The sequence below is a fragment of the Pan troglodytes genome, chromosome 1, assembly GCF_028858775.2.
Source record: "Pan troglodytes isolate AG18354 chromosome 1, NHGRI_mPanTro3-v2.0_pri, whole genome shotgun sequence".
NCBI classification, from domain to species: Eukaryota; Metazoa; Chordata; class Mammalia; order Primates; family Hominidae; genus Pan; species Pan troglodytes.
In genome coordinates, this window is record NC_072398.2 from 23,893,991 (window position 1) to 23,920,864 (window position 26,874).

At 42.3% G+C, this 26,874-nt stretch overlaps 1 protein-coding gene across 1 annotated transcript in view; it reads right to left on the reverse strand.

Moving 5' to 3' along the window:
• Positions 1-238: 238 nt before the first annotated feature.
• DNAH14 (dynein axonemal heavy chain 14) overlaps positions 239-26,874 on the reverse strand; it is a 458,298-nt gene continuing 431,662 nt past the window's right edge. The window contains exons 78-86 of the mRNA XM_054659353.2: positions 24,674-24,871; positions 22,117-22,316; positions 19,226-19,389; positions 17,969-18,165; positions 11,058-11,170; positions 9,655-9,794; positions 7,079-7,239; positions 861-1,007; positions 239-477 (exon numbers count right to left, since the gene is read on the reverse strand). Of these exons, the coding sequence (XP_054515328.1) occupies positions 262-477; positions 861-1,007; positions 7,079-7,239; positions 9,655-9,794; positions 11,058-11,170; positions 17,969-18,165; positions 19,226-19,389; positions 22,117-22,316; positions 24,674-24,871 (1,536 nt within the window). The 3' untranslated portion in view covers positions 239-261. The remainder of the gene's footprint in view (positions 478-860; positions 1,008-7,078; positions 7,240-9,654; positions 9,795-11,057; positions 11,171-17,968; positions 18,166-19,225; positions 19,390-22,116; positions 22,317-24,673; positions 24,872-26,874) is intronic.

Genomic DNA, 26,874 nt, shown 5'->3' on the forward strand with positions numbered 1-26,874 from the left:
TGCTGTATTCCGGGTTGTGCTGACCTGTACTAGAGCCCAACCACAGGGACATTGCACAGTCAGGTCTCATGTACTTAGAATAAAAAGCAGCTGCAAGATTCCCCTCTGTGTTGAAGTTTTCATGTACAAATGAAATAGACTGCACCTGCCCAGTCTGGCTGAACACACAAATATTTTATAAAGGGTGTTGACTACATGTGAATGTCTTGAAACATGTAAGTCTGATTAGAGTCAAAAATTAAAATGGTTTGATATGGACATTTATTTTTCATTCTTCTCACAAAGCAATGCAACCCGCATTGTGATCCAGTGACTAGGAGGTTTCTTCGTTGATAAATACACTGATGTTAAAAAGTTTGTTGGTAAACCGGTAGTTGCCAAAATTCTTGACCTCTCGGGTGTCTGGTAAACTGGGCATTCAAAAGCATAGAGTTCTGAATCTGTCTGGTTGGAAGCATTTGGTGTTTTGGTAGAAATCTTTAAAAAAAAAAAAATCCATTAAAATTGCATAGTTCAAGTGAATCAGTAGCTCACATTTTCTGTATGCTAGGCTTGAGGGATTTGTTATGAATTAGATACATTTAAGGTTAAATGGTTAATGTAACAGCATGTGGAAATTATACCTGGAGAATTTAAAGAGTATTATGGCTTTATAGTACATACTATTGAGAACATGGGATGTAAGTATAGCATCTACTTTAGATTTTAGTAATATTTTGGGAGATTTAAAATCTTTGTTGTCTGAGTATATTATCACATCTCCCTTGCAAAATTGTAGGGAATGGGAATAAGAGTGGTTTGTATATTACTGAAGGAACGCTCAGAGGTTTAGGACTTCAGGATAATAGCAGGGTGGTTACCTTTGTTGGCAAAAAGTATATGTCGGGAAAATCACAGCACATCTCCAGAGGCAGCGAGTCTTCCAGTATTTTCTGTTCATGATTCCATCTTGCCCCCTCGATGAATAAACCAAAAATGTAAACTCCAGTGTGAGAGGAAGCTGAGCCCTAAGATGGAAGAGAGGTGGTGTCAGGGATCCCCAGGAGAAGCAGCGACCAACTGGAGGCTCCGTCCGGAATTGAGCCGACCGATCCAGAGGGGCTCATCCTGCCTAAGGCATGTTGCCCCAAGTTCTAAGGTGAATACTTATTTTTTTTTCCTATTCTGAGTGCTTTAAAAACGACATAGGCTTAGGTGTATCTATATAATCATCCTGAACTGAAATATATGTATTTTTTCCATGACACCCTTCCTCAGCATGAAGACAAAGACCTTCAAACACAATAAATATGCAAATTTCTACAATTGTAATCGTGTAGCCGAGCTTTTTAGGACAGAACAAGAACAGTTACAAAAGGTGACAGAGTACACTGTGCTCAAACATTGTCACCTACCTTTACCATAGTGGCCATAACTACTGTTTTAGGCTCTAGAAATGTAAAAAAGGCAGAGGAGGGTTTTTTTTGTTTTGTTTTGTTTTTGACATGGAGTCTCGCTCTGTTGCCTAGGCTGGAGTGCAGTGGCATGATCTTGGCTCACTGCAACCTCCACCGCCTGGGTTCCAGCGGTTCTCCCACCTCAGCCTCCTGAGTAGCTGGGATTACAGGAGCACACCACCACGCCCGCCTAATTTTTTGTATTTTTAGTAGAGATAGGGTTTCACCATGTTGGCCAGGCTGGTCTCGAACTCCTGACCTCAAGTGATCCATCTCCCTTGGCCTCCCAAAGTGCTGGGACTACAGGTGTGAGCCACCATGCCCGGCCGGGTTCCATATATTTTTGAATGATATAGGTTAAATAGAGGATTACATTTTAATGATAAAGGGTTAAGTAAAATGAGTTTCTGATGAGGTCTGTGAAGTAGAAAATTTAGTTGCCTGCAGCTCCAATTCCAGGTGACTCCAGGTGTGCCTGAGGTAGGCCTGTGAAGCCACATGCTCTCCTGCAGGTGTGCTGGAGGGATGCCCAGCCTGGAGGAGCTGGTGGCCAAGTACCAGGCCACCCTGGAGGGCTCTGCCATCTCCTCTGATGGGGCAGGTCTCTGAAGAGAAGGGGTGGGCACCGCTGTCCTGAGCTCTCCCTTGATGCAGCCTGGGCCAGCTTGTTGACACAGGGGAGGCAGTGTGGGACAGCCTGTGCTGTGCCTGGTGATGCCTTCTGTGTTGTCCACTCTGGAATGTGACTACCTGGAGGTGCAAGCTGAACTCATATTAAGCACTTCCTATTTTGGCTTATTCTATAAAAGAATTTTGGCCGGGCGCGGTGGCTCACGCCTGTAATCCCAGCACTTTGGGAGGCTGAGGCGGGCGGATCATGAGGTCAGGAGATCGAGACCATCCTGGCTAACACGGTGAAACCCCGTCTCTACTAAAAATACAAAAAATTAGCCGGGCTCGGGAGGCTGAGGCAGGGGAATGGTGTGAACCCGGGAGGCGGAGGTTGCAGTGAGCTGAGATCACGCCACTGCACTCCAGCCTGGGCAACAGAGCAAGACTCCATCTCAAAAAAAAAAAAAAAGAATTTTACTGGGAATTGCTTTGTATAATGATTTTTACTTCTCTTCCCCTTAACTTATATAAATGCAAATTTTCCTGTACTGCATTTGTTCTAGTGTTGTCCTTTCCTAACAATCTTGGAAGAAGTTAATCTAACGCATTTGACAATGTCACTTCCATTTATACTTGTGTAACTTGGTCATAGCTTACATGGGTTTTTCCTCTGAAAAATCTAAACTGTAGGTAATTTGTAAACAGCCCCTTTTGGAGTAATTTAACTCTTCAAAGAGCCACTCAGAATAAATGGAAGTAATCTTACTTCAACTCAGTGGAAGCTGGTTGTTTGTATAGAGCAGAAATAAGTGAGAACATCTGATTAGATGGATAGAGGCAAAAAGCAAATTTAGGCGGGCAGTCCGTACCCCTGTGCTCCCTCTGTGAGTCATAAGAAAAGGCCCTGGTGCACATCTGCCTCTCGGTAGCCTTTTCATGTCTAATGGGTTATGTAGGAAGAGGTTAGGCTATGGGTGTAGAGTCAGCTAGACTTGGGTTCAAAGCTTATGATCTGCCTCTTTGAACCTTAGTTTCCTGACCTACAGAATGAGGCTAATTTGTGAGGATTAAATAATGCAGGTAAAGAGCTTAGCACATAGTACTCAGTCAGTGTTGGCTAGCAAGCATCAGTGCCATCATTATCAGGTAGATTGGGATCTTCTAGAGGGCAGAGGCCTTATGTTGTTCATCTCGATATTTCCAACAGCCAGAGCAGTTTTGGACCCATATTTTAAATAAACAGTTGGATAAACCTCCAGTCGAAAACACATCTGAACCTGAGCTTTCTTCCACGTCAATACTCTTGCCAAGCGGTCACCTGATTTCTCCTAAAGCTCCGGTGACAGGGAACTCCCTGTCTATAAAAGGACACGCCACCATCATCATCAATTTAGATCAACTGCATGTGTCTTCCCCTTGGAGGTCCCCCTGGTTGGAGTTCTAGCAGAATTAGAGTCTAGTTCTTCATGGATCACCCTTTTCAATATTTCTTTTTCTCCTCAGAGTCTTTTGCCTTGTAGGACAAACTCTCCCAGTTCCATCCTTCTTCTGACATGTTCCTAACGTTCACTAATTCTGGGTAGTCTCGGAATCATCTTAGTGCAGTCTGATGAGTGCTGAGGAGAGGAAGACCCCAGAGGCCAAACAGCATGAGTGTCCACCACCTCCTCCCACTCCAAATCCCAGAATGCAACTATGAAAGCACTGGAAAACAAGAAGTATCCCCAGTGGACCAGAAACTGTGAGAACCCTAAAGACAGAAGGCAGATAGGATTAGAATAAGGAAACCACCGTCAATAATATGCACAATAAAAACTAAAAACATCACCCTCTCCAAGCCCCCCCGCCCCAATCCTACAGAATAATTTTTTTTTTTTTTTTTTTTGAGACGGAGTCTCACTGTCGCACAGGCTGGAGCGCAGTGGCGCGATCTCTGCTCACTGCAAGCTCCGCCTCCTGGGTTCACGCCATTCTCCTGCCTCAGCCTCTCGAGTAGCTGGGACTACAGGCGCCTGCCACTACGCCCGGCTAATTTTTGTATTTTCAGTAGAGACGGGGTTTCACCGTGTTAGCCAGGATGGTCTTGATCTCCTGACCTCGTGATCTGCCCGCCTCAGCCTCACAAAGTGCTGGGATTACAGGTGTGAGCCACCGCGCCTGGCCTAATCCTACAGAATAATATCAAATAAAATATTGATACAAAATATTTGTATAAAATATTTGAATAAAATATTACAATTAAGATGATTCAACCTTAGGATCTTTTAATAAATCATATTGATAAAAGTGATAAATTATGTGATAATCTCCATAAACCCTGAAAAGCTCTCTCATCACATTTAGCTTCCATTCTTCATTAAAAAATTCCTAATATAGGAATCATACCTTATAACCAACTACACTCCAGATAGTTCTATGTAATCCACCATATTAGTGAGATAAAGGATAAAATCTATCTGATTATTTCAATAGAAACAGGCCCAGGCATGTAGAATTATTTGATCTATGACAAAGTTGAAGTAGGGAAAGGGCCATTTCAATGAAAAAGAAATGGTGCTGAGTCAGGTGGGTACCCATATGGAACCAAAAGAACTTTGATCGCACCTCATGCCATACACAACTCAATTCTCCTTTTTTTTTTTTTTTTTTAGACAGAGTCTCTCTCTCTGTCACCCAGGCTGGAGTGCAGTGGCGCGATCTCTGCTCACTGCAACCTCTGCCTCCCAAGTTCAAGCAATACTCCTGCCTCAGCCTCCCAAGTAGCTGGGATTACACATGCGCACCACCCAACCTGGCTAATTTTTTGTATTTTTAGTAGAGATGGGGTTTCGCCATGTTGGCCAGGCTAGTCTCGAACTCCTGATCTCAGGTGATCTGCCCACCTTGACCTCTCAAAGTGCTGGGATTACAGGTGTGAGCCACCGTGCCTGGCCTTCAATTATATATAGATCATAGAAAATGAAAGGTAAAGCAATATAGTTTCTAGAAGATAACAGGAGAATATTTTCATGAACTTAGTTTAGGGTAGGCAAAGATTTCTTAAACAGAACATAAAAAAGCATTAACCCTAAATAAAAGATGGATACACTGGACTTTGTTAAAACAAAAAAATTTTTGTTCATCAAAAGACACCATTAAGAAAGTGATTTGGAAAGTCACACACTGGGAGAAGATGCTTTCAATACATGTACCTGACAGCTTATATTCAGAATACACAAGAACTTCTATAAATCAGTAAGACAAAAACAGTCCACAGTCTCGAACAGAAACTTCACAAAAGAGGAAATCCAAATATCAATAATCATTTTAAAAGGTGCTCAACTTAATCATCAAGGAAATGCAATTTAAAATCATAAAGATACATCACTGCGGCCGGGCGTGGTGGCTCATGCCTGTAATCCCAGCACTTTGGGAGGCGGAGGCAGGGGGATCACGAGGTCAGAAGATCGAGACCATCCTGGCTAACATGGTGAAACCCCGTCTCTACTAAAAATACAAAAAATATTAGCCGGGTGTGGTGGTGGGCGCCTGTAGTCCCAGCTGCTTGGGAGGCTGAGGCAGGAGAATGGCGTGAACCCGGGAGGCGGAGCTTGCAGTGAGCTGAGATCGTGCCACTGCACTCCAGCCTGGGCGACAGAGCAAGACTCCGTCTCAAAAAAAAAAAAAAAAAAAAAGATACATCACTGCACGTCCACTAGAATGACTAAAACTAAAACACTAAAAATACCGAGTGTTGGCAGGGATGTGGAGCAATCTTCTACATTACTGGTGGGCCTGTGGATTGGTACAACCACATTGAAAAACCATTTGGCAGTATCTACACCAAAACTAAACATATGGCTATGTATGACCCTCAGTGTATTTAATCATGAGCTCCATAACAACATTTGTGCCAATGACAGACCACATATACCAAGCTGGTCCTATAAGATTATGACGGAGCTGAAAAATTCCTATCACCTAGCGATGATGTAGAGGAATGCATCCATGCATTTCTATGTATAGATGTGTTTGGGTACACAAATTATCATTGTGTTACACTGCCTGCAGTGTTCAATACAGTAACATGCTGTACAGGTCTGTAGCCTGGCAGCAATAGGCTATCCCATTTAGCCTAGGTAAGCAGTGGGCTATGCCATGTAGGTTTGTGGAAGTACACTCTTAACGATGCATTTCTCAGAATGTATCCCCATCGTTAAGTGGTACATGATTGTACTTATTTATTTATTACCATTTTTTCAATGCTTTTGGTTATAGCCAACCTAGTGGGTGTAAAATGGTATTTCATTATCATTTTGATTTGCATTTTTCTGACTAAAGATATTGAGCATCCTTTCACATTCTTTTTTTTTTTTTAAATCTTTAAACCAATGTCTCCCAACCCTGTCTCCCCTTCCTCCCCAGCATTAGTCCTGGAGCAGAAAAATAAATTCCCAGAACAAATTGGAATTTAGAAAATGACAGCTGTGGCCCTTCAAATCAGTGGGGACAGTGGCGTGGGAGTGGCAGGGCTGGGGTGCACGGTGCATCTGGCTAGCTGGTGCTCTGTGCTCTGCTTCAGCCCAAGCCGCCTCCATGGGTCCCCCTCACTGCACCGCTGAGGTCTGGGTAGGTGTAGGTTTCCACTTAGCACCTGGCTGAGCTCTGGAATAAGTCGGTTGCTGGGGGCAGGAATTTCGGCCAAGAGCAGCTAGGACAGGTTTGCCCACTGATTTAAAATATCACCTTTTGATGCTGACCTCAGCAGCATTCTGTCTTCATTTATAATAGGGGATACTTAGAAAGTCTGTTGATTACATTGACTTAAATCTTTTATTCATGATTTATAATCTTTTTTCCCCCCCAGAAAGAGAGTGGGAGACATGAAGTCTGAGGGCATTTGGACTTGAAGCAGGGCTTGTTGATCTGCCTGTCTAGTGCCTGGCATGTGGTAAGTGCTGAGTAAAGGTTTGTAAAGGGCACAATTGATTGAATGAATAAATGAATGAATGAATGATCACCGTTTCTAATCCTTGAAGTATTTTCAGTACCTTAAACGCTCTCCTGACTATGTTGAGTTTCTTTGGCATAAATACGGAGAACTTCTCATCCTTGTCAGTGGTGTCGGAAATCACATGGTGGGTGAAGGTGAGGGCATCCACAGCGATTCCTCGGGACCTCCCATAGTCTTGAAGCACAGCAGCAAGAAAGGCTTTGGAGAAGAACACACACCATCAAGTTCCTTGTGAGTCTCAGGGCCTCCTGCTGGGGTTAGCAACAATGATGTCTCATGGAGAAGAAAGGGAAGAGTGGAGGAAAAAGAGAACAAAAGAGATGGGCCGGGCGGGAGCAGAGGACCAGTTCACCCACCCTCTCAGGCCTTGGTGACTTTGGTCTGGCCAGCTGCAGGAGCCTCCTGGTGAATGTGGGTTGTTTTTCAAGGCCAGCACCCCTCCTGTATTCGTTGTGGGGATAGAGGGGCTGTCAATTCTGAGACCCTCTCCATTTCTGAGCCAATCTTGGCCGATGATCATACCTCATCCTCTCGGCAACAAAGATGGGACCCAGGGGCAAGTACAAGACCAAGTGTGTCAGAGTCTTCCTCAAGAAATGACATATGGACACTGGGAAAAGGAAGGCTCTGTTGCCTCTAGGGTTGCTGAGGTGCTTGTGGCCATGTTTCCCCCTGGGTGCATGGAGAAAGGCTATGTGCAGTAGGAAAAAAATGAGAACATCTCGAACTCACCATGCCTGTCATTATGATCCCCATCAGCCTGCTCCTCTCCCTGTGCTCCGTATTTCAGTGAATGACGCCAGCAGCCACCCAGCTTTCCAAGCCAGAGACCCAGGAGTCATGCTTAACCTCCTTCTCCCCCAACCCCTGTCCTTCCAAACACGGAGTCCAGTTGCTTCTGCTTCCTAAATGCCCCCTACTCCCTGCTTCTGCCCACTACCACTGCTCTACTCTGATCACCACCAGCTCTTGCCTGGAGAATAAAGCAGACTCCTTATTTTATTTATTTATTGATAAGACAGGGTCTTGCTCTGTTGCCCAGGCTGGAGTACAGTGGCACGATCATGGCTCACTGCAGCCTCAACCTCCTGGGCTCAAGCAATCCTCCTGCCTCAGCCTCCTGAGTAGCTGGGACTACAGGTGTGCACCACCACACCTGGCTAATTTGCAGACTCCTTATATGACCAGGACCCAGTCTTGTTCTTCTCCAATGTACCCCTGCCCTTCTTCCTTCCTATAGCTGCTGGATCATGACCTCTCTGGCCTGGAACACTTCAGTGGTTTCTGCTGCCACAGGATGGAGTCAGCTCCCTCAGTGTGTCTTACACAGCCCTGGGGGCCAGCCGTGCCCAACTTTGCAGCGGCATCATTCTCCCTTTTGGGGTCTTTTGTTTTGGCCATAATGAACATTTGGTTTCTCCTAGTGTGAAAGGTGTTTTCTCTAGTAAGAATGCTGTCCCCGCTTAGTCCAGTCATTGAAACACTCAACTTTTTAAGTCAGGCTGAGTTCAAATCTTGACTCAGTCACCTATCAGTTTCCCCCCACCCCCAGAATCATTCCACTTAGTAGTGAAGTGACCTTGGATGAGACTCTCAACTTTTTGCTAGTGATATGACTTGGGGCAAATTTCTTAACTTCTCTGTGCTAAGGTTTTCTCTCTGAAAACAGGGATAGTTACAGGAACAACCTCATAAGATTGTCATGAGACTTAAATGACTTAATTTATATAAAATCCTCAGAACACTGCATGGCACCCAGTAAGTACCATGTAAGCTCCACGAATTATTCTCTTCTTCCTCTGTCCGCACCTGGATAATACTTAATTGGTAGCAAGCTTCAAGACATCCTAGATGTTATTTCCTTAGTGGGCTTGCCTGGTTCTTAGTGAAGGTCCCCCTGTTTTATGCTCCACAAGTACTGATCCATTCATCTATTCTATTCAGAATGCCATTCATTCATTCTTCAAATATTTATTGAGAGCTTTTTGTGTGTGTGTGCTGGGGCCTGTATCAGGTGCTAGGGACACCACAGAAGTTAAAACAGACCTGGTTCTTGCCTTCATAGAGCTCACAGCCCAGTGTCGCCCCTTTACAACTCTCTTTCCACCCCACGACCACACATCGTTGGAATGCACTCCGGTTCATGTCTGCCTTCCCTGCTGGACGTTTGTGTTGAGCAGGTAAGCCCTAGGTTCCAGCATTCAGTCATCAAGTCTTGTTACAGAAATAAATGAATGAATGGCTGAAGCTCAGAGTCAATCTTGTGAAGTTGCCCGTCTCCACCCCTTTGTCACGGCCTTTGGAGGGGCTGGGTGCTAATGTTGACCTTTGACATCATAGAAGCAATGGCAGAGAGATGATACAGTGACCTGCCAAGGTGCAGGTGAAATCTGATAGGGGTGGGTGGATTTGGCATGTGAGGAGGTTGGGGTGAGGGAAGGAAGTGGGTTGGGAGGGAGAAGAGACTGCTCTAGTGCACACTAGAGACCTAGGCACCTGTGGAGGCGCAGGTGTTGTCATCCTAAAGGGGAGGAGGAAAGGGTGAGTGACAGAGGGACTGAGTGCAAACTTGCCTGGGCCAGGTCTGGAGCTGACCTTGGTTCTAATGCTCACCTTGTGGAAAGAAGAAAGCTGGGAGCCAGTATCTTGAAGGAAACCCTTCAAAGAAATTGTTCTCTGAATCCTCAGGGTGTTTGCATTTTTGGCTAGTTGATGGAATAGACTGCTTCCAAACTGTGACAAATCTCATATACCTAGTGGAAGGCAGACCACAGGTTGGGGGTTAAGGGCATAATAATTGCACACCTTTGGGTGATGTGGGCCATTTCCTCCAGTCCCTCCCCTCCCAGGGCCCTTCTTTTACTTTTCATTTCAATTCCCCCAATGCAGGACTTTTATCAGGCCCTTGAATGGAAGCCAGCTATGGTTTTAAGCTCATGAGGGAAAAGGGGGACCACAAAGGCTGGAAGGTAACAGATTTGGGTAACAACAGATGTCATTATTATAGTGGGAATCCTGCCTGCGCCTCGCAGAATCTTGTCCGTTGTTTTTGAGGCACAGACTTCTCCCAAAGGATGTAAAGAAATGTGGGTCAGATGTCTGCAGTGCTGTTGCTACACTTATAGTTAAATGGTATAGGAGGCAGCCTGGCACAGACTTTGGAACCAGTTCTGGGTTTGAATCTCAATACTTCCATATTCTAGTTGTGAAGCCTTGGGCACTTCGTGTCCTTGGACTCAGTTTCCTCATCTCTAAAATGGGGATGATGATAATGATAGCACCTACTTCACATCACAGGGCTGCTGTGAGAACTGAGTGGGCTGCTGTGAGTAAAGCTCCTAGAGAAATGCTCCACATCCTGTGAGGCACTTGCTAGATGTTGCCACTCTAACGCTTCTCCAGCTATTTTTATTATAACTAAAAACACATTTAAAAATTACATGTGGCTGGGCGCAGTGGCTCATGCCTGTAATCCCTGCACTTTGGGAGGCCAAGGCAGATGGATCACTTGAGGTCAGGAGTTCAAAACCAGCCTGGCCAATATGGTGAAACCCCTTCTCTACTAAAAATACAAACAATGAGCTGGGCATGGTGGCAGGTGCCCGTAATCCCTGAGGCAGGAGAATTGCTTGAACCCAGAAGGTGGAGGTTGCAGTGAGCCGAGATCGTGCCACTGCACTCCAGCCTGGGTGACAGAGGGAGACTCTTGTCTCAAAAAAAAAAAAATTACATGTAACTAATTATTTCCTTTCACATTTCACCCTGTGCATTTCTTAGGAAAGAGAAATGTACTATGTTGTAGTCATAACTGTCTCTTGGAGTGGAGGGAGCTTACTCAGGACTCAACATCTTAGGTTCCCACTTTCTCAGCTCAAACAGAAGATAAGAATCCCTCCCTTGCTTAATTCACACATTACTGTGAGAACCCAAGGAGACCAAGCATGGGAAATGATGTCATAAACCTTTGGGCTTTAAGCAAAAATAAGGAAGAAATGTAAAGCATCTTTTATCCATACCGACGCTGTATTGCAGTATAAGCCACTTTGGCCCAAGTATTGAAGAAATTCAGTCGCTGGATGAGATCATCAATCCAGGAACTCAGTGGCTTACAAGATCTGTAGGCGTGTTTCTGTTGGGATTTAAAGACAGTCACATCATTTTTTTCCCTTGTCTTGGGGGTCATTAGGAACATTTCTGCAAACCTTGGTAATAGACTCAATTGCCAGGGAGAAATAACTTGGCAGGAGGATGTCCTTTTCCAACTGAAAGCATATAATGCAAAGTCTAAACCTTGTTACCAGGGCAAAGCAACATTGTCTTAACAGGGCTTTGGATAAAACGCTTGGAAGCTTCCATCCTGGCTGAAGGCTTTTATCACTCTTCTCAAATCTTTTCATTTCCTCACCTCCTTTCCTCCTCTCTGGGGAGATTACCTTCACATGCTATTAGGTGTGAGCAATTTCAGCTTCCTGGCCTTCCCCTATACAAAGTTCTATAAATGCCAGCCACTGTCTACTCCCTTACCTACCTTTGCCTTCCAGTTCTGAGCCCAGCTGCCCCTGCCCCTGCCCCTTGTGGATTCAGCTTTCCATTCTCCAGCCCTGTTTATTAACGCTCCCTTCCATCTTAACTACACAAACAACCCAACACTCAATCCTACCTGTTTGTTGCAAGTGGGGAGGAGGAGACCCTTGCAGCCCTCTAGCCCCTTTCTTCTTTTGTTTACTGTCCCCTCTTCTGGAGTCTTCATTAGAAATCACAAGCGACCTTCTATTTTCCATATTCAAGCCTCACTCCCTGCACCTGTATCCTCTGCAGCTTTTGACAGAGCTCATTACTTCCTCCTGCTTTCTCCCCTAGGCTTCTGTGACTAGACTCCATCCTGGCTTTCTCTTGAATTCTCCAACTACTTCTTTTTAGGTCTCATTCATTGGCACCTCTTCTTCCCTCCCTCGAGGCTGGTGTTGCCTGGAATCCCTTCAGCCCTCTTCTCTTGCTACTTTATATTCCCTCTCCCAGATTTAATCCATGGCTCTGTCTAGGCTGATGACACCAAGCGCTCGCTTTGCAGCCCGTGCTCTTGTCCCATTGCTTTTCTTATTTATTTATTTATTATTATACTTTAAGTTCTAGGGTACATGTGCACAACGTGCAGGTTTGGTACATATGTATACATGTGCCATGTTGGTGAGTTGCACCTGTTAACTCGTCATTTACATTATGTATGTCTCCTAATGCTATCCCTCCCCCCTCCCCCCGACACACGACAGGCCCCAGTGTGTGATGTTCCCCACCCTGTGTCCAAGTGTTCTCATTGTTCAGTTCCCACCTATGAGTGAGAATATGCGGTGTTTGGTTTTCTGTCCTTGCAATAGTTTGCTGAGAATGATGGTTTCCAGCTTCATCCATGTCCCTACAAAGGACATGAACTCACCATTTGTTATGGCTGCATAGTATTCCATGGTGTATATGTGCCACATTTTCTTAATCCAGTCTATCATTGATGGACATTTGGGTTGGTTCCAGGTCTTTGCTATTGTGAATAGTGCTGCAATAAACATACATGTGCATGTGTCTTTATATTATAGCAGCATGCTTTATAATCCTTTGGATATATGCCCAATACTGGGATGGCTGGGTCAAATGGTATTTCTAGTTCTAGATACCTGAGGAATCGCCACACTGTCTTCCACAATGATTGAACTAGTTTACAGTCCCACCAACAGTGTAAAAGCGTTCCTATTTCTCCACATCCTCTCCAGCACCTGGTGTTTCCTGACTTTTTAATGATTGCCATTCTAACTGGTGTGAGATGGTATCCCATTGTGGTTTTGATTTGCATTTCTCTGATGGCCAGTGATGATGAGCATTTTTTCATGTGTCTGTTGGCTGCATAAATGTCTTCTTTTGAGAAGTGTCTGTTCATATCTTTTGCCCACTTTTTAATAGGGTTGTTTGATTTTTTTCTTTTAAATTTGTTTACGTTCTTTGTAGATTCTGGATATTAGCCCTTTGTCAGATGAGTAGATTGTAAAAATTTTCTCCCATTCCGTAGGTTGCCTTTTCAATCTGATGGTAGTTTCTTTTGCTGTGCAGAAGCTCTTTAGTTTAATTAGATCCCATTTGTCAATTTTGGCTTTTGTTGCCATTGCTTTTGGTGTTTTAGTCATGAAGTCCTTGCCCATGCCTATGTCCTGAATAGTATTGCCTAGGTTTTCTTCTAGAGTTTTCATGGTTTTAGGTCTAACATTTAAGTCTTTAATCTATCTTGAATTAATTTTTATACCAGGTGTAAGGAAGGGATCCAGTTTCAGCTTTCTACATATGGCTAGCCAGTTTTCCCAGCACCATTTATTAAATAGGGAATCGTTTCCCCATTTCTTGTTTTTGTCAGGTTTCTCAAAGATCAGATGGTTGTAGATATGCGGCATTATTTCTGAGGGCTCTGTTCTGTTCCATTGGTCTATATCTCTGTTTTGGTACCAGTACCATGCTGTTTTGGTTACTGTAGCCTTGTAGCATAGTTTGAAGTCAGGTAGCGTGATGCCTCCAGCTTTGTTCTTTTGGCTTAGGATTGTCTTGGCAATGTGGGCTCTTTTTTGGTTCCATATGAACTTTAAAGTAGTTTTTTCCAATTCTGTGAAGAAAGTCATTGGTAGCTTGATGGGGATGGTATTGAATCTATAAATTACCTTGGGTAGTATGGCCATTTTCACAATATTGATTCTTCCTATCCATGAGCATGGAATGTTCCTGCATTTGTTTGTGTCCTCTTTTATGTTGTTGAGCAGTGGTTTGTAGTTCTCCTTGAAGAGGTCCTTCACATCCCTTGTAAGTTGAATTCCTAAGTATTTTATTCTCTTTGAAGCAATTGTGAATGGGAGTTCACTCATGATTTGGCTCTCTGTTTGTCTGTTATTGGTGTATAGGAATGCTTGTGATTTTTGCACATTGATTTGGTATCCTGAGACTTTGCTGAAGTTGCTTATCAGGTTAAGGAGATTTTGGGCTGAGACGATGGGGTTTTCTAGATATACAATCATGTCATCTGCAAACAGGGACAATTTGACTTCCTCTTTTCCTAATTGAATACCCTTTATTTCTTTCTCTTGCCTGACTGCGCTGGCCAAAACTTCCAAAACTATGTTGAATAGGAGTGGTGAGAGAGGGCATCCCTGTCTTGTGCCAGTTTTCAAAGGGAATGCTTCCAGTTTTTGCCCATTCAGTATGATATTGGCTGTGGGTTTGTCATAAATAGCTCTTATTATTTTGAGATACATCCCTTCAATACCTAGTTTATTGAGAGTGTTTAGCATGAAGAGCTGTTGAATTTTTTCGAAGGCCTTTTCTGCATCTATTGAGATAATCATGTGGTTTTTGTCTTTGGTTCTGTTTACATGATGGATTACGTTTATTGATTTGTGTATGTTGAACCACCCCTGCATCCCACGGAGGAAGCCAACTTGATCATAGGGGATAAGCATTTTGATGTGCTGCTGGATTCGGTTTGCCAGTATTTTATTGAGGATTTTTGCATCTATGTTCATTGGGGATATTGGTCTAAAATTCTCTTTTTTATTTGCGTCTCTGCCAGGCTTTGGTATCAGGATGATGTTGGCCTCATAAAATGAATTAGGGAGGATTCCCTCTTTTTCTATTGATTGGAATAGTTTCAGAAGGAATGGTACCAGCTCCTCTTTGTACCTCTGGTAGAATTTGGCTGTGAATCTGTCTGGTCCTGGACTTTTTTGGTTGGTAGGCTATTAATTATTGCCTCAATTTCAGAACCTGTTATTGGTCTATTCAGGGATTCAACTTCTTCCTGGTTTAGTCTTGGGAGGGTGTATCTGTCCAGGAATTTATCCATTTCTTCTAGATTTTTTAGTTTATTTGTGTAGAGGTGTTTATGGTATTCTCTGATGGTAGTTTGTATTTCTGTGGGATCGGTGGTGATATCCCCTTTACCATTTTTTATTGCATCTATTTGATTCTTCTCTCTTTTCTTTTTTATTAGTCTTGCTAGCTGTCTATCACTTTTGTTGATCTTTTCAGAAAACCAGCTCCTGGATTCATTGATTTTTTGAAGGTTTTTTTGTGTCTCTATCTCCTTCAGTTCTGCTCTGATCTTAGTGTCCCACACAATAATAATGGGAGACTTTAACACCCCACTGTCAACATTAGACAGATCAACAAGTCAGAAAGTTAACAAGGATATTCAGGAATTGAACTCAGCTCTGCACCAAGCAGACCTAATAGACATCTACAGAACTCTCCACCCCAAATCAACAGAATATACATTCTTCTCAGCACCACATCGCACTTATTCCAAAATTGACCACATAGTTGGAAGTAAAGCACTCCTCAGCAAATGTAAAAGAACAGAAATTGTAACAAAGTGTTTCTTAGACCACAGTGCAATCAAACTAGAGCTCGTGATTAAGAAACTCACTAAAACCGCTCAACTACGTGGAAACTGAACATCCTGCTCCTGAATGACTACTGGGTACATAATGAAATGAAGGCAGAAATAAAGATGTTCTTTGAAACCAATGAAAACAAAGACACAACATACCAGAATCTCTGGGACAAATTTAAAGCAGTGTGTAGGGGAAATTTATAGCACTAAATGCCCACAAGAGAAAGCAGGAAAGATCTAAAATTGACACTGTAATATTACAATTAAAAGAACTAGAGAAGCAAGAGCAAACACATTCAAAAGCTAGAAGGCAAGAAATAACCAAGATCAGTCCCATTGCCTTTCAGTAGCTCCACTTGAGAGCCCCTCTAGCTCCTCACACTTTCCATGTCCAAAACAGGATGTCTTCATCTGTTTCTCACACAGCACGTCTTTCTGCTCACCTTGTCTCTGAATGTGCTAGTTCCTACCCATTTGTCCAAGCCGGACATTTCTACCTGACTCATCTCACCTCTTGTCACTCTGTCAAGTGAGCAATGGTCTCAGCCACATGTGACTGTACTTAACAGTGTACCAACTCAGCCTTGTTCTTTCAGCCTAACTTTGCACGTGTAGAGTCCTAGCTGTTTCACCACGGGGCTTGCTAAGAATGTAATAAGGCCTCTCTGCTTTTTAGTTTCCATATCTGTAAAATAAGGTCATTGGAGTGGGGGTTCCCTAAGATCCTTTCAAGCTCTGAAGTCCTGTGATTCGGATGTGTCTCCACATCTCAATTTTTCATCACAGCTTGTATTCAATTTTAAGGAATTATAATTGTTATTATTTGCTCTCGTCTGTCTTCATGTTTTCTACATAGGTTTTAAAAATAACTTCATTGAGATATAACTCATATGCCATACAACTTACTTATTTAAAGTGTACAAATGAATGGTTTTTCGTATAATCACTGAGTTGTGCAACTACCACTGTAGTCAATTGTAGAACGTTTTCATGAGTCCAAAAGAAAACCCTCTCAGCATCCATTCTCCAGTTCTCTGTCACCCACAAACTGAGGCAACCAATAATCTATTTTCTGTCACTATGGATTTGTCTATTCTGGACATTTCTTGTAAATGGAATCATACAATATATGGTCTTTTGTGATGGCCTTCCTACACTTAGCACAGAAGAACTACTGTTTTCAAGGTTTATCCATGTGATAGCCTGTATCAGTACTTCATTCATTTTGCTGGCTGAATAATATTTCATTACAGGGACATACCATATTTTATCCATTCATCAGTCAATGGACATTTGAGTTGTTTTCACCTTTTGGGTATTACAAATAATGCTGCCATGAACATTCATGTGCAAGTTTTTGTGTGGACTTTTTTTTTTTTTGAGACAGAGTTTCCCTCTGTTGCCCAGGCTGGAGTGCAATGGCATGATCTCGGTTCACTGCAACCTCTGCCTTCTGGGTTCAAGCAATTCTCCTCCCTTAGCCTCACAAGTAGCTGGGATTACAGGTACCCACCACCATGCCTGGCCATTTTATTATTATTATTATTTTTAGTAGAGACGGGGTTTCACCATGTTGGCCATGCTGGTCTCAAACTCCTAACCTCAGGTGATCCGCCACCTTGGCCTCCCAAAGTGCTGGGATTACAAGCATGAGGCCCCGTGCCCGGCCTGGATTTATGCTTTAATTTCTCTTGGATATATTCCTAGGAGTGAAATTGCTGGGTCAAATGGTAAATCTGTTTAACTTCTTGAGGAACTACTGGACTACTTCCAAAGTAGCTGCACCATTTTTCATTCCCATGAGTGGTGCATTTGGGTTCCAATTTCTCCCAATGCTTGTTTTTATGTATTTTTAATTCTTTCCATCTTAGTAGGTGTGAAGTTGTATCTCATTGTGGTTTTGATTTGCATTTCCCTCAAAGCAAATGCTGTTGAACATCTTTTCACATGTCTACACAGGTTTTCAATCTGGTATAGGATTCAGGGTTCTGGAAAAGGCCAGTGCTAATCCTAAGGGGAGTTCATTTCTGGAGAAATAGTGTTTGTGTCCAACATCAAGCTTGTTAATTTCCTACTCTGTGCTGCCAGATCTTCCATGGCTTGTTTTATTCCTGGTCTAATACATTTTGTGTTTTTACAATTTGGTCTTCTGTTTAAGACCATGACCCAGTAATTTCTTCATCATCTTGTTTAGCTTTGTTTTTATTTTAAAAGCAATTAAACTCAACAGTTATAGTAATACCAAGAGTGCACCTACTTTGACATGAACTGCCATGATACATAGTTCACACACACAGATAGTGAGAACTAAGTGATGGTGCCGCCTGGCTAACAGTGACTGTTAAGAGGCATTCCCACTTCAGAGATGTGAAAATATGAAAAAGTACGTCAGCATCTTTTAAGAGTTACGTATTTCATCACACAGATGCACCATTTAACTTCACCATTCCCTTGAACTTGGACATTTATTTCAAGCAAGCAAGAAAATAGGAAATAATAATAATTGCTTACCTGCCACAATGTAGGCACTCTCATATTAAGAAAAGAGTTAAATATTTCCTCCAATTCTTGGGTGAGGATGATCTCTCCTTTTATAGCAAGCTGAAGATCTTTTAAGGATTTATGTATGACAAATAATAACTTATCAAATCGTTTAATTTCTTGCTTCAAAAAGGTTAGCAAGACACAATGGATAAGGGGGTCGTGATCTGGATTTTAAAAAGAGATAAAATTTTGATATTTTACAGATTAAAAAGAGGCTTTACATGGAGGGACTTAGGCTTTGAAAGTTAAGGGAATTTTGTGTGTCTTGACCAGGGGTTGATAAACATTTTCTGTAGAAGGTCAGATAGCAAACATTTTAGGGTATGGGGACCACACCACCTCTGTGAAAGCTACTCAGCTCTCCCCTTGTAGTGTGGGTGCGGCCACACTATCTACTATGTGTGGATGCATAGACAATATGTCATGAGTAATTGTGGCTGTGTTCCAATAAAGCTTTACTTATGGCACTCAAATTGGAGTTTCATATAACATTTATGTGTCACAAACTATATTCCTTCTTTTGATTTTTTTCAACCATTAAAAAATGCAAAAGCCATTTTAGTTCACAGGCTGTACAAAAACAAATGGTGGGCTGGATTTGGCCTTCGAGCCCTAATTTGCTGATCTTTGATTGAGACTCAACAATGACAGTGTTTTGATAAACTATTGCTCAATATTTGGTTCCCAAATAAACTTCTGCAAAGGGATAAAATATGGGTATTAAAATTTAACTGGGAAAATTATCATAGTCTAGCAATTTAGCCACTTAGAGCTGGGTTTGGAGCCATCTCTGGGCAATCAGGCTTCCTCTGTCTTCCTGGGCCTGCCCTGATTCCCCTTAGCTTCTCGGAGTCAAGTGGTCTTTCAGCAGAAGGTCCATCTAAACTTCCGCTGTTGCAGAAGGCAGAGAGGCAGAGAGAACAGGCACCTAGAACTCTTGACAATCTCCAAAGCAGAGTTGCTGCTTTCTGGTTTGCTACACTTGTTATTTCTTCACTTTTGATTTCAGTGCCACATGCTACCCACCCCCAAACTAAAGCATGATTTTCTTCTGTGCTCTCTGTCTTTCAACTTGGAGAGAGGAGGCAGAGACTGAGTTTTCCATCTTATCTCAGTCTTTTCACTTCTACAGAATTTTTGTCTTATCTTTACCTTACTCCTGACACCAGAGTCCTTTCTTGAGGAAAGTGAGGTAAGGGGAAAAAGCTCCTGTCCCATGCTCACCTTTGAGATTTTTAGAAAGAGACTCCCAAATGGAGCTTGACATCATGCTCTTCAATGTGCTTGGAGTTCCAACAGCACTTTCTTCTTTCTCCACTGTCAGTGGCAGCCGCTTTAGCAAGTCGGATAGAATTTCCATCACCAGTTCATCCTTACTCTGCTCAGGTCTGCAAAAAAAACCAAGAGAAGAATGAGACACAGAACAGGAAGAGGGGAGATGGGGAGAGATTTGTTAAAGGATTCAAGGTTACTGGTAGACAGGAGGAATATGTTTAGTGTTCTATACCACTGTAGGATGAGTATAGGTAACAAAAATAGATTATACATCTTCAAATAGCTAGAAGAGAGGATACTGAAAGTTCCCAACACAAAGGATAAATGTTTGAGATGATGGACATATGAATTGCCCTGATCTGATCACTATACATTGTATGTATTGAAACATTACTATGTACCTCAGAAATACGTACAATTATTATGTCAATTAAAAAAATAAAAATTGGCTGGGCACAGTGGCTCATGCCTGTAATCCCTGCACTTTGGGAGGCCAAGGCAGGCAGATCACTTGAGGTCAGGAGTTTGAGACCAGCCTGGCCAACATGGTAAAACCCTGTCTCTACTAAAAATACAAAAGTTAGCCAGGCATGGTGGGCGCCTGTAGTCTGAGCTACTCAGGAGGCTGAGGCACGAGAATCACTTGAACCCGGGAGGCCGAGGTTGCAGTGAGCCAAGATTGTGCCACTGCACTCCAGCCTGGGTGACAGAGCGAGACTCTATCTCAAAAAAAAAAATTTAAAAAAAGAAAAGGAAAGGAAAATAAAATAAAAGAAATCAAGAGAAAAACAAGCTACAGATCTATCTAATGTTAGAGGGTCCTCTGCTTAAGTTCCATCTGAAGATAAATGTATCTTCACAGAACCACAAAATTATGCTATGGATGATCTTACAGAGACCATGGAATTCATTTCATCTTGTAGATGAGAAACTGTCCAATGTACTTTAGACATTTGCAAGGAAATATGTATTATAAAAGCTTTTTTAGGATTTCTTTGTAAAATAATCATCTGCATGCATCTGCAAGACAATGAAAAAGAGGAGGCAACTAAACAGAGCACGCTGAAGCAGCCGCATGGAACATTCCACTGCTTGCCTCATTCCTGTGTTGACACGAAGGGCTTCTTAATCACACACTCCGCGGGTGGTGACAGGAGGAGCGCGTGTCCAGGCCTAGGTGAGGCTGCGATACTATGCAAAACCACTAAACACTAGAGCTGGAAGAGCTCTTTGGAATCCTTTTAAAGATGATGAAACCAGGGCCCCGGGAGGTGGGAGGACCCCCTTAGACAGTTAGTGGATGAGTAGGAAATGGGGCACATCTCTTTTGAGTTCTGCTGCTCTATTTACTAGTAGGGACTGATTTTTCTTTTTCTTTTCTTTTTTTTTTTTTTTTGGGACGGAGTTTTGCACTGTCGCCCCAGCTGGAGTGCAGTGTTGCTATCTCGGCTCACTGCAACCTCCCCCTCCCGGGTTCAAGCAATTCTCTGCCTCAGCCTCCCGAGTAGCTGGGATTACAGGTGCTCACCACCATGCTGGCTAATTTTTTGTATTTTTAGTAGAGACGGGGTTTCACCATCTTGGCCAGGCTGATCTTGCACTCCTGACCTCGTGACCCACCCGCCTCGGCCTCCCAAAGTGCTGGCATCACAGGCGTGAGCCCACCGTGCCCGGCCAGGACTGATTTTTCAACAAACACTCCAGGTTTCACAGTCAAATGAATATTATCCTTCAAGGTAAGCAATAACCTTAAAGCTGCCAAGAAGTATTCAGTCCAACAGTGCTGCTTCCGAACCAGTTTACAGATCGCCTGAGGTCACATGGCTCCTTACTTTGTCATCACACTGTTTTGACTGTAAAGTTGATTTTCTCCGTAGAATTCAACCCAGTTAGCTTCAAATAATTCAAAAGGTCAAAAGGTGTCAAAAATCAAACTTACCTTCAGAGGGCAAAGATTTGCTACCACTAAGGAAATTACATTGAATATGATAGATGTTTGGATTAAGTCCCACAGACAAGTCTCTAATAAGCAAAGGCAGCAAGACTGGGATAATTATAGCCTCTCAAAGTGACCAAAGGGACATTAATAAGCATATCTAGTATGTTTATTAAAAGCATTTCCTTATAATATGTTGGTATCTTAAATATTTGTAATGTTTAAGAGAATTGGGCCTCGTAATACCTTGTGTTAGATTGGGGTCAGTCTTGTGACCCCAATTAAAAGAGATAATTGAGAAACTGATTTATGATTTTAGGTTGAAATCTCATTAGACTGATATAAAATATTAGGGAACAAGAAAATTTAAGATTCACCATATTTATTTGATTATTAGATTTATAAAAGTTACTCAAAGATTTGAGAAGGTCTGGAAGACAAATTGAAGTACATTAACTTTATAATGAATATTAATATATTTGAAAATGTTTAAGCTTATAAATGGGGTCAAACATTCAAATATCTTTTAAAAGTGTTAAAATTTGTTAGACGTACAAATTGAAAAATTAGAACTTAAATACATAAGGAACTCATTGAAGTAGAATTTAGTTTCTTTACCGTGTAGACTACACTTTTCTATATATCTCTTCAAATGAATTTTTTTTTTTAGACAGGGTCTCAGCCTCGCAAGTTACTGGGACTACAGGTGCTCACCACTACACTCAGCTAATTTTTGTATTATTTGTAGAGACAGGGTTTCACCATGTTGCTCAGGGTGGTCTCGAACTCCTGAGCTCAAGCAATCTGTCCACCTCAGCCTCCCAAGGTGCTGGGATTACAGGCATGAGCTGCCAGACCCAGCCTGATAATTTTTGACCAACAATTTTTCCTAGCGAGTTCTTACCTGATCATGAGGTTGGCAGTGGTAGTTTTTGGTTGCATGGCAATCAGATTTTCAATAAACTTTTCACCCTGGGTCTCCCAGCAGCTCCTGATGGCCTCTGGGTGTATTCCTAAGACCTCGGGAGGGTCATCATCAGGTAAGGACTGGATAATGTGTATGTAGTCCTTTATGCTTGCAGATCCTGGAACTGGCTGACATATCTGAAAATTTAACCATTTTGTTAGCTTTTTTCTTCAATCCTGCTACTTCTGAACACTTTGTTGGTTTTTGCCAGAGTAAGATACCTACTTTCAGTAATGCTTGAAGACAATATTTTCCCATGAAATTTTATACCGAAGGCTTTCTTATTTGCATGTGGTATATTATAGACACTGTCAAAAGCAACATTTGGGACTACCGTATTGTAATGTGCATATGATATGCATGTATAACTTTCTTTTTGGGAAAAGAGAGAAAGAAAAAAAAAATGCTTTAAAGGTGAGGGTGATTCTGACCACCCATAGATAATGAATGCAATAAGGCTTGAACAAATCATTTTATTTTAGTGAAACCTATAGAAGGAATGTGAGAATGATCTTAAGAATAATTGACCACTGACCAAGAAGAGAAATGCATTATTCATATGGTCAGGAAAGTGGGTGATGGTGGCTTTCTTGATATCATTAAGGAAAATGTTGAAGAATTAATGAAGGTCAGAGGGAAAAATCAAATAACAGTCACTGATAAAAAAAATTACCTGCAGAAGAAGCAAGATTATAACAAAAAACAGGAAGAGCTGGCAAGCTGGAACTGTCATAACATTCCTAGTGTTTTAAAGCAACTGAACAATTGAAATACAAATTTCAGAATACCCTTCTGTCATCTGATATAATTCTGCCAATGCAATTGTATGCTGTATGTTACAGTATACCTTATTCTCTTAGTGCATACTTAATGTAATACTCTGTACAAAACCATGCACATTGTATTCTTTGGGCAATTTAAAATACCCTAAACTTTTTTTTCTTTTTTGAGATGGAGTCTTGCTCTGTCGCCCAGGCTGGAGTGCACTGGCATGATCTCGGTTCACTTCAACCTCTGCTTCCCGGGTTCAAGTGATTCTCATGCCTCAGCCTCCCATGTAGCTAGGACTACAGGCATGAGCCACCATGGCTGGCTAATTTTTGTATTCTTAGTACAGATAAGGTCTCATCATGTTGGCCAGGCTGGTCTCGAACTCCTGACTTCAAGTGATCTACTCTCCTCGGCCTCCCAAAGTGCTAGGATTATAGGCATGAGCCACCACATTTGGCCAAAGAACCCTAAATTTAACTAAAATGTTATTTTAAACAGTTTTTTTTCCTTCTTTTTCAGATAGGATCTTGCTCTGTTGCCCAGGATGGAATGCAGTGGTGTGATCTCGGCTCACTGAAATCTCCACCTCCTGGGTTTGGGTGATTCTCGGGCCTCAGCCTCTTGAGTAGCTGGGACTACAGGTGCACACCATCATGCCTGGCTAATTTTTGTATTTTCAGTAGAGATGAGGGTTTCACCATGTTGGCCAGGCTGCTCTCAAACTCTTGGCTTCAAGTGGTCCACCTGCCTCAGTTTCCCAAAGTGCTGGGATTACAGGCATGAGCCACCGCACCCGGCCTTAAGACAGTTGTTGTTGTTGTTGTTTTTTGATGGAAATCTTAAAAAAACAAAAGCCCTCATAGCTTTTTCTGCCTTAGCAAATAGTGCATAAAGGATATAATTTAATGCCTTCTTATTGACTCAGGGTCATCAACATAGACCATTGCTATCCATTCTATAGATGCCTTACAAATGAATCTCCCTAAAATATTTTTACTATTTTGTTTATCTATCCATATCCTCAAGACCCCAGACAGACAACCTGGATATGACCTCTCTTTCTCTTGATGATACCAGGCCCACTCTCAGCTCACAATGATCACCCACAGCTGTCGTCTTCCTTTTCATCTTCCATTCACCTCTCTTATCCAAATTCCCACCCATCAAAGTTTATGTCAAGTCCAACCCTCTACAGTCTAAGGTCAGAGGTCTGTAGGATTCTTTCCTCTGCTAGCAGCCACTCAACAGGCACACACAGCTGCTGGTGTCTAATATGGAGTTTTCTGCTCCACAAATGTGAATGCTTGGATAGAGGATAGAAACTGAGGGGGAGAAGAGGGGATAAAGAACAAGAGATGTGGGATTTGTGGAAACTGATAACAGCATCTATTCCCCATGGTTATTTTGAGCATTAAATGAGAAACATATATCAAGTGACTGGCATGGAATCGTTGATTTATAAATGTTAGCTTCCTTGTGCTTTGCATCTTACACTCTACGTTCTCGGAGGACATGAACGATTTTTAAATCATTCTTTTTGTTTACTGCCCTGCATAATATTGTGTTTAATAGAGTCATGGGTAAATTACTTCCATAATACTGAAAGCTACTAAAAGCCTTTAAAAATGAACATCAAAATTTATTTAAATATGTATTTTAAATAATGCAACAATGTTTACTTTAAAATTATTGAGAAATGCAAGAAGATTGATTCTTTTCCTACCCCATCACTGGAGAAACTGAAGTCATCTTTCAGCACTTCAGGATTACAAAATTTGTAGAGTAGGGTCTTCAAGCATCGCTTGTCCCAATTATCAATCACTCGGCCGCCGTAAATCACTTCTCCAATCAGGTAGCGCAGTGCTTGCCACGAAATGCTGGGCTGTCCTCTCAGGGAATTTTCCAACACCTTAATGGCAACCTTTAGAAAACCCATGAGTCTTTATTATTTCAGTATGTGTTTCCAGCTTACTCACTCTGACTTTTTAACATAAAATCAACTCTCAAACAGCTACATATATTTTCTCTTTAAAAAATATATAGAAATAGGCCAGGTGCAGTGGCTCACGCCTGTAATCCCAGCACTTTGGGAGGCCAAGGCGGGCAGATCATTTGAGGTCAGGGGTTCGAGACCAGCCTGACCAACATGGTGAAACCCCATCTCTACTAAAAATACAAAAATTAGCCGGGCATGGTGGCATGTGCCTGTAATCTCAGCTATTGGGAGGCTGAGGCAGGAGAATAACTTGAACCCAGGGTGCGGGGATCGCAGTGAGCTGAGATCAGGCTGCTGTACTCTAGCCTGGGTGACAGAGTGAGACTCCAGCTCACAAAAAAAAAAAAAAAAAAAATATATATATATATATATATATATAAAGACAAATATATATATTATTATATATATTTCATTTGTCTTACTAGAATAGTTTATATTTACTAGAATAGTGTATATATATATATATATAGTAAGACACAAATATTGGGACATACACCTTTTTTTTTGAGACAGGGTCTCTGTTGCCCAGGCTGGAGTGCAGTGGTGTGATCTTGGCTAACTGCATCCTTGACCTCTCCAGCTAAGGCGATCCTCCCACCTCAGCTTTTTTCCTCAGCCTCCCTGTCTGGCTAATTTTTGTATTTTTTTGTAGAGATGGGCTTTCCTCATGTTGCCCAGGCTGGTCTGGAACTCCTGGGCTCAAGCGATCCGCCTGCCTTGGCCTCCCAAAGTGCTGAGATTACAGGCATGAGGCACCGTGCCTGCCCTGGGACATACACTTTTATCCACTAGTTCTTTTTTGTTATTGTTCAACAGGCATTGAGCTATTTAATTGCTGTTGTTTGAATAGGCAAAGCAGGCACGTGGTACTGAATTCAAAAAGCGCAAAAAGATAAACAAGAGGAAGTAAGTTTTCTTCCACTCCCTACTTTAGCCGTCAGATCCCCTCCCTTGAGGCCGCCATTGACAGAAGTCTTGTGTATCCTTACAGAGACATTCTATTTGCACATAGGTTGACTTCTTTTCTTCTCTCTCCTTCCTTCGCTTCTCCTCTCCCTTCTTTCTGTCCTCCCTGTGCTCTTCAACTATTTCTCACCTCCGCCTCCCTCTTCCTATCCCCCTCCCTCCCTTCCTTCCTTTCTTGACCGAGTCTTGCTCTGTCGCCCAGCTGGAGTGCAGTGGCGCGATCTCGGCTCACTGCAACCTCCACCTCCTGGGTTCAAGCGATTCTCCTGACTCAGCCTCCCGAGTAGCTGGGACTACAGGCGCGCACCACCACGCTCGGACAGGGTTTCACTGTGTTAACCAGCATGGTCTCGATCTCCTGACCTCGTGATCTGGCGGCCTCGGCCTCCCAAAGTGCTGGGATTACCGGCGTGAGCCACCGCGCCCGGCCCTCCTCTCCCCCTTTCTTTCTGTTTTCCTTTTTTTTTTTTTTCCCCACAAATGCTAGTTTAGCATACACACTGTGCCGCAATTGGACAATACATCGGCTATCAATGTTCAGTGGCTGTAAGAATTCATATTTACACTAACAGTGTGTGAAGGAATTTTTTTGTTAGTATTCTCTCATCCCTGCCACTAACAGGAAATGTTGGTTTATTTAATTCTTGCCAGTCTCATGGGCGGTACATTTGCTGTTAGTTTAATTTGTATTTCACCTACTAGTACTGGTTATTTTGAGCATCTTTTCTATGTCCGTTGGTCATTTAAGTACAATCCTCTATACACTGCCTGTTTTTCCTTTGGCTTGTTGGTCTTTTTCTTGTTAATAGATAAGAGCTCTTTGTATGTCACAGATATTAACTCTCTGTCAGTCATTTGCATTATCCTAAATCTGGCATTTGTCCATTGACTTTATTTTGCCACCATTTGCCATATAAAAGTTTTTTGTAATCAAATATGCCTATCTTTTCTTTTATGGTTCT